The sequence below is a fragment of the Cheilinus undulatus genome, linkage group 21 (assembly GCF_018320785.1).
Source record: "Cheilinus undulatus linkage group 21, ASM1832078v1, whole genome shotgun sequence".
In the NCBI taxonomy this organism is placed as follows: domain Eukaryota; kingdom Metazoa; phylum Chordata; class Actinopteri; order Labriformes; family Labridae; genus Cheilinus; species Cheilinus undulatus.
In genome coordinates, this window is record NC_054885.1 from 13,094,687 (window position 1) to 13,114,247 (window position 19,561).

Below are 19,561 nucleotides of genomic sequence, written 5' to 3' on the forward strand. Positions count from 1 at the left end.
TTGCGCTGTATTTACATATTGCATTGCTCAAAGCCAAAATAAATAGGTCAAAGAAAATGCTATGTGCTCGATAAAAGTGTTGCACACAGCCGAAAACCAAGAAGTTAACCGATGATGCAGTGCAAATGAAACAAACAGTAACATACATGCTAAAGAGGCTCCAACCAGAAGGAGCATCGCATTCATTAATGAACCAGAACGCCTGTAATGGCCGTGTTGTTAGTTTAGTGTTTGTCACAAGAAAAAAGTAACAATCCAGCTGGTGCATGACCATCTGATGGAGACACAGGGTGTACCAGCAGCTTCACTACAAAGCACATACACATCTACACACATACACGGCAGTATCATGGGTGATTACGTAAGGCAGCGAGTGAGTGTGTGTCCCTTTGGGTAAGGCAGCCTTATGCCGGAGTGCAGATGTCCAAAGCGGAGCAGAAAACGCCCCCAAGCTGCCCACGCTCACTGATGAGCTGTTTAGATAGACCAGCGCTGGATGTGTGAAATGTATTCATCTGCTTTACAGATGAGCTGAAGACGTATGCGTGTGTGTCTCTGTGTTTTTGTGTGTTAACTCACGCGTGCGGCCTCAGGTTGATGTAGTTTTTTGGCACAAAGCCTTTCCGGTTGTGGAGCTCAGCTGTGTACCAGTTTGGATCATCCTCCATGTTGGTGATCTAGGAGTGAACAAACACACACACACATAAATGAAATATTGCCCATAATGATGTTGACGCAGGCTATTACTATCGGGTGAAAGGCCACCATCATTTCTCTCTGGCTCGCTGTATATCAATCTTCCCGCCTGGACTCTCTTCTTCTTCTATTATCCGCTACACTGGCTCTCATTCATCTTTGTGTGAACCGGGGCCCTCGACTCACACAAACCTCCATCGGCAAGTTCAAAATGCCACACAAAACCTCTCATGATTACACGCACACATACCAAAGGCCAGCAAAGTGCTCATGCATTGCTTCTTCAAAATTCTCCTCTTATTTCACCTCATATTTTCCCTTCTGTAGCCATTATTCAGTCTGTTTCTTCGTCTCTTATGGGCATCATTTTTATATTTCAGCTGTTGTTTTAAGGTGCTTTTTCTGTCGTCTTGTTTTATTATTAAACACAAAATAAATCATGTACATCTGCAATACATACTGCCAAAGACTGATGTAAAAGTTCCAGCGGCGATGTTGCCCATCTGCCAAAAAGTTGTCCTGCACCCTCTTTGCCTTTAGGAACTTCATTTCATGCACCATCTGTTTTAATGGTTACACTGTGCACATTTGTACAAGCATTGCAAAACGTGTCGCAGGCTATGCAGTGATTTACTGTCAGAGAATCAGTCACAGAGCTGAATTATTGACCTTCAAATAAGATGGCAGTTTCAATGTCAGACGAAACTTTCCTTAAAGAAAGAAAGTTCTTGTCTTAAACTAAACCCCAGCTATTTTTAAGCAGTTTAACCCATGATGACTAGTTTAATGGATGAATCTCTTGGCTGAGTAATTTACTACTTAGCAGCGGCCCTGCTGGAGTTCACCAACATGATAGTATGTTGCTTTCGTACGAAAACAAACTCTTTCTGCAAACTCAATGAAAAAGAGAAGATGATCAATATCTTGCTATAGCATGAAAATAAGTATGTCAGGTTAGGTTTTATACATTAAAACAAAACCTTTTTATGTTATTTCATCATGTCTTGATGCTATTAAAGCATGCAAACTCATGAAGTAAAGAAAACCCAAAGAAGGTTAGGGTTAGGCACCCATAACCCCAAGGTTAGGATTAGGGTAAGGGTGATAAAATTAAAATAATACAGCAGAAACTAAGAAAAACCCAACAAGGCTTAGAACGTCACTTCCCGGCCCATTGTAGAAGGATCCTGGAATTTCCTTCAAATTTTTCCCGATGTTACATGTATATTTTAGGGAATTTCTTTATATGTTTTTTAGGGAGTATGTTTAGAAATTTTCCATGGATTTGAGGAAAATTATTCAGAAATTTCGGAGAATTTGATTGTAAATTTTTTGTGGAATTTGCTTTTAAATTTTGGGGAACTTGTTGAAAATTTTCAGGAATTTTCAAAGAATTTTTGAGCATTTATTTGAACTTAACTCTTTTGACTTTTCAGAGCATTTCAACTTGAAAAAGGTTTAAGGAATTTTGTTTTTGTGATAGTTTTGAAAAGATGTTTACAATTTTCCACAGAAATTTTTGGTCATGTCTTGGAAACTTTAGAGAATTTGAGGGATTTTTTCGTGTGTAGGAAATCTATGATAATTTTAAGGAAGTTCTCCAAGGCCTAAGGAACTTTTAGTGGAAAAAAATCTTTGTCAATACATCTTTCTAGCATTAAAGACATATCATTTTATATTGTGCAGTCAGACAGGTCTATTGTCCTAATATGTGGACATTATTTTTTTTGGTGAAAATGACTTCCTGTTCAAAGACAGGGATTAGGTTTTGTACTCATCCCACTTGTCCCAAATAAATGGGAGAAAATAAAATGCATTCTGACGAAAACATGGGCCTCAGGAAGTTAAAATCATGCCACCGCATCTCAAGTGTCCAAACTTTGACTAGACCAATCCAAAACCTTCACTTTGTTCTTATTTTAAGCCATTCAGAGTTGGACCTGCTGGTGTGTTTTGGATAACTGTCCTGCTGCATAACTCAAGTTTTCCTACGCCATTTTTGCCCAGTCTCTTTCTTATTGTTGAATCATGAACACTGACCTTAACTGAGTCAAGTGCGGCCTTCAGGTCTTTACATGTTCTGGGTTCTTTTGTAGCCTTCCTGATGAGTCATCAATGTGCTCTTAAAGTATTTTTGGTTGGCTTGCCACCACTCGGAGGGTTCATCACTGTTCCAAGTTTTCCCCTTTTGTGGATAATGGCTCTACCTGAACTTGGCTGGAGTCCTAAACCCTTAGAAATGGCTTTGTAAACCTTTCTAGACTGATAGATATCTGTGACTTTTCGTTTCTCATCTGTTTTTGAATTTCTTTAGGTGGCACCATGATGTGTTGCTTTTTGAGATCTTTCAGCCTACTTCACTGTCAGACAGGTTCTATTTAAGGGATTTCTTGATTCAACAGGTCTGGCAGTAATCAGGCTTGGGTGTAGTTGTCTCTACTGTTTGTCAGTTACCATAAATTAAAGATGAACGAGATCTTCATATGTTAGTTAAAGGTTCCATCTTGGAAAAACATCTTTATTTTGATGCTAATGCATCTTTGGAAATAACACACGTTAATGTCATTTGACTGGGTAAATAATTTCTTTTTCCCCCCTCAACTTGTGCACTGACAACTTGTAAATTTAGCATGTCTCTTCACAGGCATCCCCACTGATTCAGCTGTGACTGACTCAGCTCCTTAACAATTACATAATGACTCTTAAATTAATAATGCTGTAAGCCTGGATCCCAAAATGGGAAATCAAGGAAGACACAAAATTCCCAACATCTGCATTGCTCTGCCTCTCTGCACCTCGTTGCCCTGGAAAGAAGATGACACCAGAGGCACTTTTCAAATGTGAAGTTTAGCCTAAACTACGCAGAAACATTGCAATATTTCCCAACAGCAGAGATGCTAACGTGATTGGAAGGACTTAACGCTTCAGAGATTGCTGATTGTGACCCAAAAATAGCCTGATTATCATTTCAGTTGCCACAGAGGATGGAGGACTCTGTCACACAAGCCAAAATCCAATTTGAATTCAGAAGTGTCACATTTATGAGTTTGTTTTTAGGGAACAAAAGACTTGTGTGTTTCCCTACTCCCGTTTCAGAGTCCCTCGTGTCAGACTTGGCTGCATGTCTAAAAGCTTTGCACAGAAAGTCCGAGCTGCTTTTTTTAAACCATGAAGCTAAGTTTATCACTTCATTATGGGTCTACTCTCTGCTTAGCCTTATTGATGCTTTTCCACATGGCTACTGCTCAACGGGGACAGAAAATAAACTATGCCTCCCAAAATAATGGTGCTAAAATATCCTTCTGCTTTTATACAGCAACAAGGATGGGAATAGAAGCAGTAAAGCTAGAAAAGACTACAAACAAGCACCAGCATAGTAGTTGTAGTAGTAGTAAGAAGATATATCTAGCAGTGAATTTAGAATTTATGTTCTGCCACCACTCAATCAAAGCGGTAACAAAATATGATGAGTAGAGAAGCTCTGCCTGCCTTTGCAGCTTACTTTTTCTTTTAAATTTTAGAGTCTACTCAATCAGATCGGCTCAAAATAAAGTGTATTTACTGAACAGTAAACTCTGTTTTTTGGCTTCATGGATGACTTTCAAGTAATGAGGGGGAAAAGCTGTTAAAAGTGGCCTTCCTGGTTCATGACACAAGCTACTCAAAGTTTTTAAAATAAGCAGGAAGTGGAGAACAACCATAAGAATGAATAGGAACAGAGGAAAGTTAGTACTTTATAGCTCTAAATGGACCTGAGCACTGAAACTATCATTAAAATATTCCTACATACATTAAGTACAGCCCCTACACTTTACAAAAAGCTGCTTTTTTCAGTTTTTTCTGATGTACCAGTGATCAATATTGCATATTACTGTCCTGTAGACCTCCTAGAGTCTAGCGTTGTCTACTCAGATAAAGGTAGACATGAGTCTTGAGGAGTCTTGTACTAAGCTGAGAGACTAACAGAGCACCTTTAACATATAAAAACCCTCATTTTGTCGTAAACATGCTTTGAATTGAAACGGTGATGTACTACAAACAAAATAAACCTTTTGGGGTAAGCAACTGAGTAATGATATGCCATTCACAAACAAGCCTGTTCTACGAAACGGCTCTTTAACATGAGCAAGCTCCCATTAAAGTACCTGTTTTCTTTCCACATTTAAAAAAACAAACTGTTACCAAATGGGGAGCCAATTGAGTTCTCTGAACTGGATCTTTTAAAAAAAGATACGGATTTCTCCTCACGAATGAGACAGGGCAGAATCAGTTAAGGCAACGGGTAAGATCAGAGTATCATGTGCTAAACCATGGCTAAACTGTACTGAACCAACCCGGCCCATCCAGGCTTTAGATAGAGGGTTTTATTTTTTAATCTTGCCTGCTGACATTTTTCCGTCAATTTTTACCCACGCTGATGAAATCGGCAGGGGGTTACGTAAAGGGTTCTGTATCTTTGTTCGTTTGTTTGTTTCTTTGTTTGTATGTGTACAAGATAACTCGAGAACGGAAAGTCGGAACTTCACCAAACTTTCAGGGAATACTGGGATAGTGACAGGGAAGAATCGATTAGATTTTGGTGATGATCCGCGCAACTGTTCGGTTTTTCTCTGACTTTGAAATTTTGAACACCATAGTAATCAATGGGAGTGTAAGTTCCTCGGTGGCGCTGCTTAAGCATAGGTCTGCCGCCTCAGACGGCCATTCTAGTTCAAAATGTTTTTTACCTCAGTATTGTACTACTTTCGGGACACAGAAGTAGCTTAAGAATTAAAAATGTTTTATTTTTGCACTTTGAATGCTTGTCATAGTTGGAAACAGCACAAGAATGTGCCTTTTGGTAGCGTTTCTCAATGCAGAAATCACTTTCCGCCCCCCACTGGGATCTCTCCACTGCTGCATGATGTAACCTGCAAAGAACCTATTGCTTGTAGCACAAGCCAAGGAGGGCACTTTTAACAGGTTTTCTCCCAATTATACGAAAACAAAAAAAGCTGGTTTACTATTTACGAAATACACCTTTAGACTAATTCATGCTCCCTGTGAAAATAGAACTGTATGTTTTAAACGCCACATCCATCATTGCTGATTGTTAATCCCTGAAAATATATAGTCTTCACCCCTATGAGTCAGCATCAAGTGTTTTTACAGCAATGAAAAATGTGTATTGACAACTATTAAGGATTTCTCAGGCTTTGAAAACAGCTGGGGACATTTGAGGTAATGTTAGTTGTCAACTACAAAATATATCTAACATAGGAGTATTCATTTTTTAAATTTAGGTATTTCAATGTGAACATTTCACTGGTGTACCTTTAAATGATGGACATTTTGCATGATGCTTTAAGAAATGCTCTGACTTTTTGAAGCTCAAGCCATCTGGTGCTGCAAGCTGTCATAAACAAATGTAAAGAGTTATTTAAGAGTCAGAGAAAGTCTGAAGCTGCTTAGATGAGAAACAGCAGTTAATCCCAGTGGGAGAAAAGAAAAAGTGTCACGTAAACTGGCAATATTCGCCACTCTGACCATGATGCATGAGTTTATTTTGGTCAATTTACTGTCAACATAAGCTTAGTACTTCTTTCTTTATGACTACTTATAGCTCCTGTGAAAAGTTTGAGACTGGCTATGAAACATAGTAAAACTCATGGTAATGCCCCTTTCTGACCTGAAAAAGGAAATGAGACTATTTCCACGAAGAATTAACATTTCAATACGGTTATTTTCTATGTGCCTGAATCTGCTGCCAGGATGAAGGTTTTTCAACAGTGAGAAACAGCACAATGTCAAAACGGCATCCTCTGACAGTCTCTAAGGCAAAGGTTGAAAAGAGTTTTCTTTTCTTTATTTATTTTTTTTTTTTGAGACAAAGAAAAAAAGCACCTTATCAATAGAGGCCAACATTTTCCGCCAACAAGTCAAATTCTCCATTCAAATCTCCTGTAGACATTTTGCAAAATCTGTATTAGAACATTTTCAATCTATGAACCAAGCTAAACAGATACCTGAGTACTCAACTATAAAACATGATTGAATGCAACAATGGCGATCGAAAACAGATTAAAAAAGCAAAGGTACAGGACTGTGTATAGATTTCTGTACAAGACGGAAGGAACTATGTTTCCCGCGATCTATCTTGTTTGTTCATGGCAAGCGGCAACCTCTGGTCCAGAAAATGAAGCCAATGCAGAAGTGCAAAAAATTGCTATACCGTGGGTGTCCACTTGAGGCTGGCTGCAGGAACACTGGAAGTCCCGTCTGGACACATGTTAAACAGCCCATTTTGACACTAGAAATAAACTGGTTTACAGCCTGGTTCAAAACACCAAACATGTCTCATTAGCTAGTGCCTTATTGTGCTCCCACTGTACGGGGAGTACACTTTTTTGTACCAGGATCGTTTGGATTATATTTAGGATGAAAGCTGATTGGTGCGTCTCATTTGATTGACATATAGCTCAGCAGACACAGGCTCCGTTTCTGTCAAACAGAATGCTAGCTAGCAGGCTGACAGGAAGTCGAGTTTTGTGGGCGGGCCGTTAGGTTGATTCAAAGTTCGGTTGAGACCACGATTTCAATATGGAAGTCTCCACTTCCACACCGGCTTCAAGAACCATTTGAGTCCGCCTATTGTAAACAGAAGACTGACGTCACACAGGGTGTGTCCAATTCTTTCTACAGTCTATGGTTCGCGGCACAGCAGACTTTTCAGTGGTAATAGGGATCCCACCAATCAGTGACGTTGCTGTGAAACTCAATGATTGTGGGTATTGCAGTGTTTTTTTGAGATCATGACTAAACAGTTTTTCTTGACTAGAGGTTGATATCTTAAGAAATTTTTTTCTTCTACAGGAGTATTTATTATCTTTCACTCTCAGGTAGCTTAAGGAGAATTGAACTTGGAAACTTCTGAAAAAAATTCCTAATAACCAAATCCACTACGGAGAGAATGAATGGGACTTGTACTTCTGGAACCACTCTGTTGAGCCCTATATTCAGGGACAACAAGCAATCAAAGAAAGGTGCTGTTTTAGTAGCGTTTTCACCAAGCGGTGTGGCACGGTTTAGCCTGGTACAGCAACTATTTTCATTTCAACTGTCAAAAGTTTGGAGAGGTACCAGATCAACCGATCCGTATCCGAAGCTGATTTTTGGAGGGTTTTGAAGAATACAGAACTGGGTCTTTACAGACCTGCGCTCAATCCCCCTATGTTTACTAGTCAGTCTTTTGAGTGTAAAATACTGCCAAATTATTTAGCTTGCTCCGTCACACATCTCATAGGAGTTTTTCTTCACTGGTCTAAAAAGAAGAGTCGATGTCCAGGTTGTAACGCTAACATATAGCATGGCACAAAACTGTATCGGAATTATGCATAAACACATGTACGCGCCAATACCAATACCTGCATTTTCACCGGCTATTAAAGTTGGCGGTTATATGCTATTTAGAAAATAAGTCTTGTTGGGTACTGGTTAGACTGGAAGGACAACTTCAACTTAAAAAATTACAAGCCTCAGGGATGTGTCAGTCGTGAACATGCTGGTTCCAACAATGAGCCAGTTTCCTTTCTTACCATTTTCATTTTTTCAAAGATGGAAAAAAAAAAAAGCCAAAGCGGTACCTCATGAAGAGTGTTTGGGAACTGAAATACTAACTCTTTTACTCAGCTAAGTCAAATGTTTCTGAGCTCTAAAAACAGGCGTAATCCCCATCACTCTGACTGAGACACAAGCAAATTCAGGGTTTACTCCACCAAACTGTGCCAGAATTTACTGAATAAAACAGGACTGCTTGGTGGAAATGGATCATTTGTCCACATGAGGTGCCTAAATCAAGAAAAACCAAAGAGTCCTTTCAGGAGAAACTATATTTATTGTTATTTTCAGTTCACCTAAACTGCCCATAATGCTCTCAAGTTGATTCCTGCACAAACTTATTGCAGAGAAAATGAAATATTTATTTATTGTCACAATGTGCTAACACAGCATGATTCACAACTAAGTGGCACCTCATTTTGTCTGCGTCACACAGACACTCTGCTCCAGTTAAATTTCTTTACAGACAGCAAAAATGAGACGCTGCTTTATTCATGTGTCATCTAATATTGGAACAGAGTCCGTCTGAGATGAATAATAAAGCAGCCTACAGCCAAAATTAAAGGTAAATTCCACCTTCAGACATTATTATCTCCCAGGCACCATCAAATGTCACAGGTTATTTTGTAATGAGGTCTTGCCCTCAGACTAACCCTTCTACTTCTTCCACCTGATTTTCTGACATTTCACGGGATGCCTGTGCAGAAGCAAAAGAATAGGTTCAAAGGAAAGCGCCTAAAGCAGTATCAAAATGATGGCAAGAACAAAGTTTAGTTCAGATCAAGAAAAAAAGGTCTGAGCTGCCCTTCGCTTAAAAACTGCTTTCCAGACGCTTTGACGTACTGAAGCAAGAAAATTGATCTCACTGTTTCTTACCCCGTGATTTTGGTCTGTGAACTGTTTTAACAGCCCAGCTGGAGAGCTAGTGTAAGTAAGGAGAGAAGCTCTTTCTCTTCATTTCTGAGGTTTTTCTGCAGATTTCCTTCAGTACAATTTTCTGCTACAATAATCTCCAGCTGTGCAGGATGTCTTCATACTCCATTTGGCCTGTTAGCAAAAAATAGCAGTCGCCCAAAAATGTTTTGCATTCTATGGCAGATCACAATATAAATGTATTTTTGTTTAGGAAACTTTACTTGCAAGCTTCTATTTGGAAAGTCCGATGAATGAAAATGATACTAAATCAAGAAGGTGGTTAGCCTAGCATTGTGTAGAGACTGGTGCTTCAGAGTGAAGCAAATCTATTGATCTATCAAAGAAGTTAGCAGGTACTTTGACATACATTTTAACAATTTTGAATGTACTTGTTGGGCTTCTTTTAGCCGATTATTGTGGCTAAATATGATGCTAAATCCAGCATATGTTAGCTTAGCATTTTACGAAGCCTTGTGTTGTATTAGCATAGTAGTGTTGTATTAGGAGTGGGAAAAAAATGAGGAGTGTAAAAAGAAGAGAGTAATTTGTACACTTACACAACAGTTTCCTGCTACTTGAAGAATAATTTTCAGCTGTAGTAATATCCAGTAAATTGCAGTCATTTCTGTACAGGAAGTGTCTTTAATTTTTTATTTGGCTTGTTAGCTAAAAATAGCTGAGTCCTAAAACATGTTTGGTATCCTATAGTAGACTACCATCAAAAAATTACATTTAAAGTGTAAGTGAACCCCCAGTTTAGAGCTAACTCCGCCCACTTCAAGTACAACAGGTATTGCATTCAATATTTAAAGAATTGCTCAGCATTTAGGAAAATACACTGGTTAGATTTCTTTTGCCGAGTCATGTGGCTACATACTATGCTACACCCAGCACATGGTTAGCATTGTAATGCGTCTAATTAGATCAAAAGATGTCCCACATTGCCCACAGTCATTCTGTGCCAATGGGGATCGGCACGTCTAGCTTTTCCTGCTGCCTGTACACGCTGCACCCACGCACCACGCCCATCCCACAGAGGGAAGCTCTATGTTACCTCTTTGGGTTCAACCCGCCAGGCCCCATGGCGAAAAGCCCGGCCACCAGATGCTTGCTGGCGAGTGCAAGGTCTGGTGGTCTGGGGCCTAACCCAGGACCAATAACCCTACCAGGGTAGTGATTCTAGGGGTGGATTGCTTGGTGGGGAGTGAGTCTTTGCCCCAGCTGAAGGAGGTTAAGTATCTTGGGGTCTTGTTCAAGAGTGAGGGTAAAAGGGAGCGTGAGTTTTGATTGGTGCAGCATCAGCAGTAATGTGGGTGTTGTCCCGGGCCGTTGTGGTGAAGAATGAGCGGAGCCACAAAGCAAAGCTTTCATTTTACTGGTAGATCTACCTCCCAACCCTCACCTTTGGTCATTTGGTAATAACTGAAAGAATAAGATTGCAGTTACAAGTTGCCCAATGAGTTTTCTCTTTAGGTTGGCAGGACTCAGCCTTAGCGATGAGGATTGAAGAGTTAAGACATCCAGAGGGAGCCAAGAGGAGAGCCGCTGCTCCTTCGCATTGAACGGAGCCAGTTGTGGTGGTTCGGGTATCTGATCAGGATGCCTCCTTTGCACCTCTTTTTGTAGGTCTTCCAGGCACGTCCAACTGGAAGAAGACCTTGGGGTAGACCCAAATGCAACTTGTCTGGTCTGGGGATGCTTTGGGATCCCCCAAAAGAAATTGGAAAGTGTCACTTTGGAGAGGGATGTATGGGTTGACTCGCTCAGCCTGCTGCCACCACAACCTGACCCCGGATAAGTGGAAGAGGGTGGATGGATGGGTGGATTTAAAGACCTGCTGTTAGGAAATTATTATGGTTGTAACTATGTGCAGGGTAGGTTTTTTTTTTTTTTTTTTTTTTAACGACTTGTCCATTTTCATTTTAAGAAAATGAGTCATTCATAAGTGTGGGCATGGCTGATATGATTATGTGCCAGCATGGGGTATCTGTTCGTCGGAAGGCTTAACGCCTACTCAGCTCCATCTTCTCGTCAGTTACAAGCTGACCGAAGGTTAGTTATAGACAGTGTTTGTTTAATAAAAGTTGTTTTCTTCTCCTCTTAAGGAGAGACCTGACAAGGAAATAGTTCTTTTTCAAGCTTACACTGATGTAGTGACCCTAATTAAGCTGTTATCTTCTGTGCATTCGTCAGTGGACTCATCAGATGAACGGCACTTCTGTCTTTGTAACTATAGACCCACAGTTTCTACCAGACAGTGGTTTCTAGAAAATGCCAACGGGCTTGGAGATTGGTCGTCATTCACCTGTATCTTAAGATTTTTCTAAATTTATTCTTAAGAAAGTTTTTAAGAGAAAACTGCCTCTGATTCAAGATTTGCTCTTAGACTGTTGAATTGTTCTCAGCTGTGTTAAATTGATGAATCCCATGTGCTCATAAGCTTGAACCTTTTTCATATTTTTCCTAATTAGCATAGAGACATGCCCCTTTAATGCCCCACATATAAGGTCATGAGACTGCAGGGCAAACACAGAAGGTTTTGCAGGGTTTGCAAAAACAGAAGGTACACAAGAGTGAGAAGAGCCATTAGTCGTATATGCATGTCGATCTACTATCAAAAACCTCTGTCACACTGGTAGGCTGTAAAGTTAGAATTTAACTTTTTTGTCTACCTGCCACTGTGGCTGGTGGATTAAAAAATGAACTGGCCACAAACATTTTTTTAACCGCTCTATTTTAATAAGCATTATTATTAAATTAGGTACAATATTACAATCAAAGCTTATAGTGTTCAAGTTAAAGGCTACTTGATAAGAAAGAGGTGGTGTACAAATTATCTCATTAAAAAACCCTGTTTTTCAACCATGCAAATGTTTGCTGTGCTTATTGGGGCACGGTAAATTCATTGGCATTTTCCTGTGTTATGTGTGTCAGACTTGCTAGAATTTAATTTTTGCTGCACAATGTCTTCATTGTCACGCCAAAATTCAGGCTTTGTTTGACTACCTTGGAGTTGGGTCAAGACATCGGTTCAACCTTCAGCGAATCACCGGTCTCAGTGGAGGACTGCTCTCATATGATACTGAGCCAAACCATCCCAGCACAAACATCTGACAGCAGCTCTGACACAGGGAGGAAGACGCAGGATTTTTGGGGTCAGTGACAGTTTAGGTCCCCTCGGCTTTGCTCATAAAAGTCAGTGGGAACAAGGAGGAAAAGAGGGGGTTTCATTTATGCCAGTTACTGTAGCAAAATCACTCTGTTAGGTTAGACTACTTTTATTTACTTGCCATAGTGGCAAAAAAAACACAATACATTGAGCAATAAATTACTCAAAAATTCCTGCACTTGGCTGGTGGTGGGTGCTAATTTCCCACCCTGGTAGGATGTGGTAAAAAGATGAAGTGCGGCTCTCTGTTTAATAACTATGGACATACAGGGGAAGTCCATAATGATATATGACTCATCATATTTTCTTGTCTTTGTGTTAGTTGCTCTGATACCTGCTCTAGCTTCAATAATAGCCCTATATTTACCTGGAAGCAATCTCATAAAATAACCTCTTTAATGTCAAGAAAACAGATTTCTACAACGTAATGTCAATTACATTAAAACATGAAATGTAAAATAAGGGACTGCATCAGGTCATCCTTACAAACAGAGTGACTGTGCAAGAAGGAGACTGGTGAGAGAAAACACCAAGACACCTATGACTACTCTGAAGGAGTTACAAGCTCCAGCAGCAGGGATATTCGAGAGTCCGTGTACAACAACTGTTGCCCGAGTTCTTCACCAGTAAAATCTTTATGGGAGAGTGGCAAAGAGAAAGCCATTGCTGAAGAAAACTCATTATATCTTGATTAAAAGGCATGTTGGAGACCCCATGATCAAGTGGAAGAAAGGCCTTTGGTCTGATGAGACCAAAATGGTGCTTTTTGGCCTTCAGACAAGACGTTTCGTTTGGCGAACACCAACTCTGCACATCACCACAAACACACCACCCCCACTGTGAAGCATGGTGGTGGCAGCGTCATACTGTGGGGATGCTTCTCAGCAGTCAGCCCTGGAAGGCTTGTAAAGGTAGAAGGTAAAATGAATTCGGCAAATATAGGAAAATTCTTGAGCATCATCTTGTTCAGTCTGGAAGAGAACTACAGCTTAGGAGATTTCTTTTCCGGGGAAGGCAACGGCCCATAGCATACAACAAAAGCTACAATGAAATGGTTTAAGGACAACAAGGTGAACGTTCTAGAGTGGCCAAGTCAAAGCCCAAACCTCAGTCCAATAGAGAAAGGAGCTGTTTATGCCCCATCCTGGTGCAACCTGACAGAGCTTGAGCAGTTTTGCAAAGCAGAATGGAGCAAATTGCAGTGTCCAGATGTGCAAGCCTGATACTGCCTACATACTGACCCGAAGGGGTTGAATATTTATGTGGTCATTTATTTTACATTACATGTTTTTATCTACATGGCATTAGTTTGTAGAAATCTGTTTACACTCCTACTTTAAAGACATTTTTCTGCAATGTTTTTGTGAAAAAAAAGCCACATTATATTGACTATAATTGATTATTAAAAGCAATAAAAGGGTAAAACATCCAAGGAGGAGAATACATTATGCAGTTTAAACACAGTTACAAAGCTGCGTGTGCAGCAAGGTTTTTATATTTTTTAATAAGTGTTTACAATTACCAATAAAGCGCTAAGTTTATATTCATAATTTAACATTTTTAAATAAGCTCAAACATTGCCTGACTGAGGATAAAGTTGGCCACATTTATGTGGTATAACTGTGCATACATTTAATAATACAAAAGTGACAAATAGATAAAAATGCAGCCAAATATAACAGTAAATCATACCTTTCTGTGTCTTTCTTAATCTATCAAATCTGAGTGCTGATGAGTGAAAATTAATATTTCACTCTGTCATATCAGCACTCGAATGTACTCCGGAGTGTTCTTAGATTATGTTTATAGCTAAGAACAAATCAAAGATAGGAATACTTTGGCAAATTTCATCTGTAGAATAGTTGGTGAAGGAGGCCATTAGTCAGAAAGCAGGTGGTCCCAGGTCGCAACCAGCCTGTGGCTCCTTTCCCGCATGTCATTCTCTGCTCTCCTTCTTCCTCATGGTTCCAGCTCTGTCTATTGTTCAATCCACAATGTAGGCATAAAAGCCCAAAATTCAGAAGATAAATGAGAGCTGTGACACCAAAGTTAAAATTGCTGTAATTATCACAGTGGAAGCTGAGAGAGAAGCACAGTTCACGAGTGACAGACACATGTTTGATAGAGACGTACATAGAAAACAACAGAAAAAATATTTTTCTTACCTTAAGCATGTCTCCCTTGTTAAAACTGAGTTCATCGCCCTCCGTGGCACGAAACGTATAAAGTGCCAATGCCTCCATGCCGAAACCTCCACCACACTCTCACTTGCACGCACACATACACTCTGGGACCCCCTTCTAATGCCCCGAGTACAGGGGGCTTGGGGGATAAGAAGAGGAAGAAATTGAAAAAGAAGACAGGAAAAGAAACAGGTAAAGTAGTTGTATGTAATGAATGACAGAGAAGAGAGAAGAAGAAGGGGAGCACGAGAGGAGAGGTCTCGTCTGCCTGCCGAGCTCGAGAGCGCACAAGAGAGTCAGAGCAGAGGATGAGAGAGAGAGAGCTCAGTGAGGGGAATAACACGACTGGCTGCTGCTCAGCAACACACTGCCATGAGTAACGCTCAGAGAAAGAGAGAGAGCGAGCGAGGGGCTGAGGAGTGGGAGGCACTTCCTGTGTATATATTTGTCTCACACAGCTTGTGTGGCTTCTGTGGATTCTGCCTTCCTCTTTGTTCACGTGTGTCTTCAGTCACTTGTCTGTACGTGTGTGTATCTCTGTGTGGTTTGTCGATACACCTCTTACAGTTCTCAGACCAGCTTTTGTTTCCATCGGCCGAGTCAGAGCTGAGCTTGTGCTTGCTGTCCGTCAAACAAGAACATTTAAAAGCTTTAAAGAAAAAGGTCAGAGCGAGGTAAGAACTAAAGGGTTAATTCACCCAGAAGTGAACAGTTTAATTATTTATCGACTCCACTGAAGACTTCAAGTTCATATTGCATGCAGCAAGATCTATATTTCAATTCTAGTTTCAGGGTAAAGATGTTGGGCCAGCAGCTTTGGCCAAGGCTTGATTTCCCCTTTTGGTTCAAAGCTCAAACTTCCTTATAAGAAGGCAGAAGCCTCGAGCAGAACCAGACACTGGTGGCCAGCAACTGGACACAACCTGCAGAACAAAGACGAGAGAAAGCAGGTAGGGAAACATGCAACATCAAAATAACAATATAGACTAGGAAATTTCCTGCTCTGGCTGCTCTGATATATTTTCTAGCCTTCCCCTTTCACACATGACCCTCGTCATTGGACATCCCCTGTGAACAGAAGGACAGAGGGGACCCGTGAGCAGGGACAAGATGAGAAAAAGACACTGTGGAATTATTATTCACTGGTGTACGTGGTTGGACTCCACGTACGCCAGTGGCCTGAGTTGAAGCCCAGCCTGTCGCTCCTTTCTCACATGATTCCCCGCGCTATCATCCCTGTTTCTGACTCTAAACAATAAAGTCAGGGACTTTCCCCGTCAGAGAGGAGACATGGAGTGCATCAAAGTAATAACATACATGATATCGTACTTTAATATTGAGGTGGTTCCACTTTTGCAGCTGTAACAGCCTTCACTCTCTCTGGAAAGCTTTCCGCAAGATTTTGGAGTGTTTCTGTGGGAATTTGACCCAGTAGGTCATTTATGAGGTCAAGCGCTGATGTTGGACTAAAAGGCCTGGCTCATAATCTCTGTTCCAGTTCACCCTAATGGTTCTCGATGGGGGTTGAGGTCAGGGCTCTGTGCAGACCAGTCAAGGTCTTCCACACCAATCTTATCAAACCATGTCATTGTAGTCCTTGCTTTGTGCACTAGAGCACAGTCATGTTGAAATAGAGAAGGTCCTTCCCCAAACTGTTGCCACAAAGTTAGAAGCATTGCATCGTCCAAAATGTCTTGGTATGCTGAAGCGTTAAGATTGCCCTTCAGTTGAGATAAGGGGCCTAGCCTAAGCCCTGAAAAACAGCCCCCTACCCTGCCAGATCTGGAAAACCTTCAATACTAAGCGTTTGGGAAAGGGCAGAGGCTTTGAAAAAAAACTCAGAGGGTGATTGGATGAACGTTCTGTCACATCTTTACGGCCAATCAGAGCAACAAAACACATGACGTAGCTGAGGTGCGCGTGCGCAGCTACCAAGGAATAGCGCGAGCCATGGCGACTATAGAAAAAACTCACTGCTGTTCTTTGTTCTTCTTTATTAAAGAAATGTCGTTAAGCTTTGGCGCTTTAGCAGCACCCACGCTAAGCTCTTCCGTCATAATTGCAGCGTCCTCCTGTTGCTGCTTGCTTACGCCACAACTCCGCTGTGCCTGAAAGTACTGCCCCTCGTCGCTGATTGGTCCTGTCACTTTCTAACCAGGCCCTAACGGTTCAGACGGGAGCTTTGCAAGATGGATTCACCAGTGAGAAACAAGGAAACGGGCATATCCATCTGCTTTGCAAGGTTACCAAACCTCACAGCTGGCAGGGAAAGTTCTCCCAGTGTAGATACCAGATGTGTCTGGGCTGACTGATCTGCCAGGGGGCCTGCACCCCCATCCTGCACCTTCTGACATTGCACACAAAGCTTGCTATGATAACTCCATGTGGACAAACCACAATGCGGCAGATTTGATAAATAAATATTTTAATCATTCATTTAAAGATTCATATTTCTGTTTTTTACTTAAAGTGAAAGATTTTAGGTTAAGTTCGTACTACTTTTTACTATAAATACAGCAATTTTGTCCCTTTCTTTTGTAGGTAAAACTAAAATGTTGTTAATGACATCAATCACTGCTCATTTTTCTAATATACAGCATGAGCAACTGGGGAGATGGCCATTTCTGGCACTGTAAATGTCACAGAATTAAAATATATAACAGAGCGTCAAAGTATGAATAACATTAAAACATTAAAGTTAGCTTTCAAAGTTAGCTTTGTAGAAAGCTAACAGGTTCACTGTCCCACGGCGTGAGCTTTCAGCCAATAAAAAATGTGATACATCATTACAGTCAATCACAATGTGCTATGTCATCAGAAGGCGTGGGCTCTGTCAGCCCAGACACATGTGGTACCTACACTGGCGTCAGCAATCATGCGCTTTGGCAGTCGCACTGCTTTCACTCTGTTGTTGGATAAAAATGATGCAACCCCAAGCAACTAGCTTTCAGGGAAAAACCTAAATGTTTTCAGCAGTGTTCACACATCAGTTTATGCCAACTTACTGTTGAAATTTTTCTGTCAGGAAAAATTGCAGGTACAGCTGGTGTGAAAAACTGGTCATATTGGTTCTCTCAAGTATTTCGGGACATTTTCAGCAGTTTAGCCATGTATGTAGTGGGCTTTACATTAACAATGTAACTGGAAGAAATATTCCTACTATCCATCCATCCATTATTCATACCGCTTGTCCCATTTGGTGTTGCAGGACTGGAGTCAATCCCAGCGGTCACTGGACAAGAGGCAGGTACACTCTGGACTGGTCGCCATCCAAACATAGAGCTGGCCTGTAGAGACAAAATACCAGGCAAACTCTGCTGTCCATTTATAGTCTCCACTCAACATAACAAGCATGTCTGGATTGTTGGAGGAAAGTAGAGTACCCAGGAGAACCCACGAAAGCACAGGGAAAACATGCTAACGCCACACAGAAAGGCCTTGTCCGACGAGGCTGAACCAGGAACCACCTTCTTGTAAGGAAACAGCACTGACAACTATATCACTGTGCAGCCCTTGTCCTAGTTTAAGCAATCAAAACCAATGAAAATATCATTAACATTATATTGATGTAAAGATGCGCAGGAAAAAAACACAAGTGTATCTAGATGCATGGTTACACCTTGAGCAGGGGTTTACTAAGCTTTGGTTAGTTCGCCGCATTATCATTTTTCCTGCATGTGGATGTGAGCCTTGCAGAAACAGAGGACGAGCAGATCAACCATACAGTTATGTAACTCCTTTAGTGAAATGTACTGTTGTAAAACGCCCCTGGAGTAAAGATGGAGACTGTGGGCAGAAGAAAACGTTTTCCAGGGAAATCACTTATTTTAAAACTGAAAGGACACACTCAGGTTTCAGACACAATTAAATGGAAAGGGTGATGATCATTCTATACTTCTCTTTTCTCACACCTGAGCAGAATTCAGCCAAACTAGAATGTAAGTTTGAACTTTTGCCTCCTAAACAAACTCTTGGTTTCTATGTTCGTGCCTTAAGGGTCTACACTTGTACCTCAGGCAACTACCAGGCTAAGTTCTCAGCAAAGCTGTTTGAAGTGTTCCTCTTCAAAAATATAACAGCCCAAATGAAGACGAATCAGGATGTAAATTATGAAAAGATACAAAATCAGAATCCATTAAACAGGTTGGCAAGAAATCTCGCCTCAAGTTGAAGTTAGTGCCCCTTGAAGACGTAGAAGCCTTCTTTTGTTGTTGTGATGACATGGTTGTTGTGTGTTTTTGACTTTAAATCAGTATTATTTTTCACAAATGCTGCTGATACCTTTATTTTTACTTTCTGTTGAGATTTGTGAGTATTGTTTTGTTTTGCAGCCTGTTTTCTGTCATGTATTATTCTTATAGCAGCATGTTTCCTGCTAACCACTTGTTTTTTCTTTTGGTATCCATCCACACTTTCAGTTTCAGTGTAATCTCTGTAAACAGGTGTTTCTGGCCTTTTGCAGCGGGTTTTTTAATTATAATATTTATTTCATTTTTTCATTAAGTTTTTCTGTTGATGGATTTGTTTGACTTTTTGCTATAAATGTGTTTTATTTGCAGTACTTAAAGTCACGGGGCCTCATGGTCATCCCTTAGTTCTGAACACTATTTCAAAAATGTTTAAAGGGATTTTCTTTGAACTTTGAGCAAATGTCCACTCTGACATAAGAAAGAACTGATGAGATTTTGTTGGTCATAGGTCAAATGTTAGGCTCATTGGGCCTTATGTTCATCCTTGACCATGATTCCAATATCTTAAAGGGGACATATTTTACCCTTTAAAGACAAGTTTATATTGGTCTCAGAAGTCCCCAAAACATGTTGCTGAAAAAACACTCCACTATTGGATCAGCCCTGCTCAGAACAAGCTGTTTCTGTGTCTGTAGCTTTAAATGTAAGTGAGCTGTCTGACTCCGCCTCCACCACGCCCCTCTCAAGAAATGTATGTGTGTTAATGGATGTAGCTCTCCTGATCCTCCTTTCAGCTGGCGGTGCTAACTCCC

At 40.7% G+C, this 19,561-nt stretch overlaps 1 protein-coding gene across 2 annotated transcripts in view; it reads right to left on the reverse strand.

The window, feature by feature from the left end:
* The window catches only part of grapa (GRB2 related adaptor protein a), a 60,890-nt gene extending 45,985 nt beyond the window's left edge, over positions 1 to 14,905 (reverse strand). For both annotated transcript variants that reach the window (XM_041777886.1, XM_041777887.1), the window contains exons 1-2: positions 14,542 to 14,905; positions 580 to 677 (exon numbers count right to left, since the gene is read on the reverse strand). In XM_041777886.1, coding sequence (XP_041633820.1) covers positions 580 to 677; positions 14,542 to 14,619 — 176 coding nt within the window. In that variant the 5' untranslated portion in view covers positions 14,620 to 14,905. The remainder of the gene's footprint in view (positions 1 to 579; positions 678 to 14,541) is intronic.
* Positions 14,906 to 19,561: the final 4,656 nt, after the last annotated feature.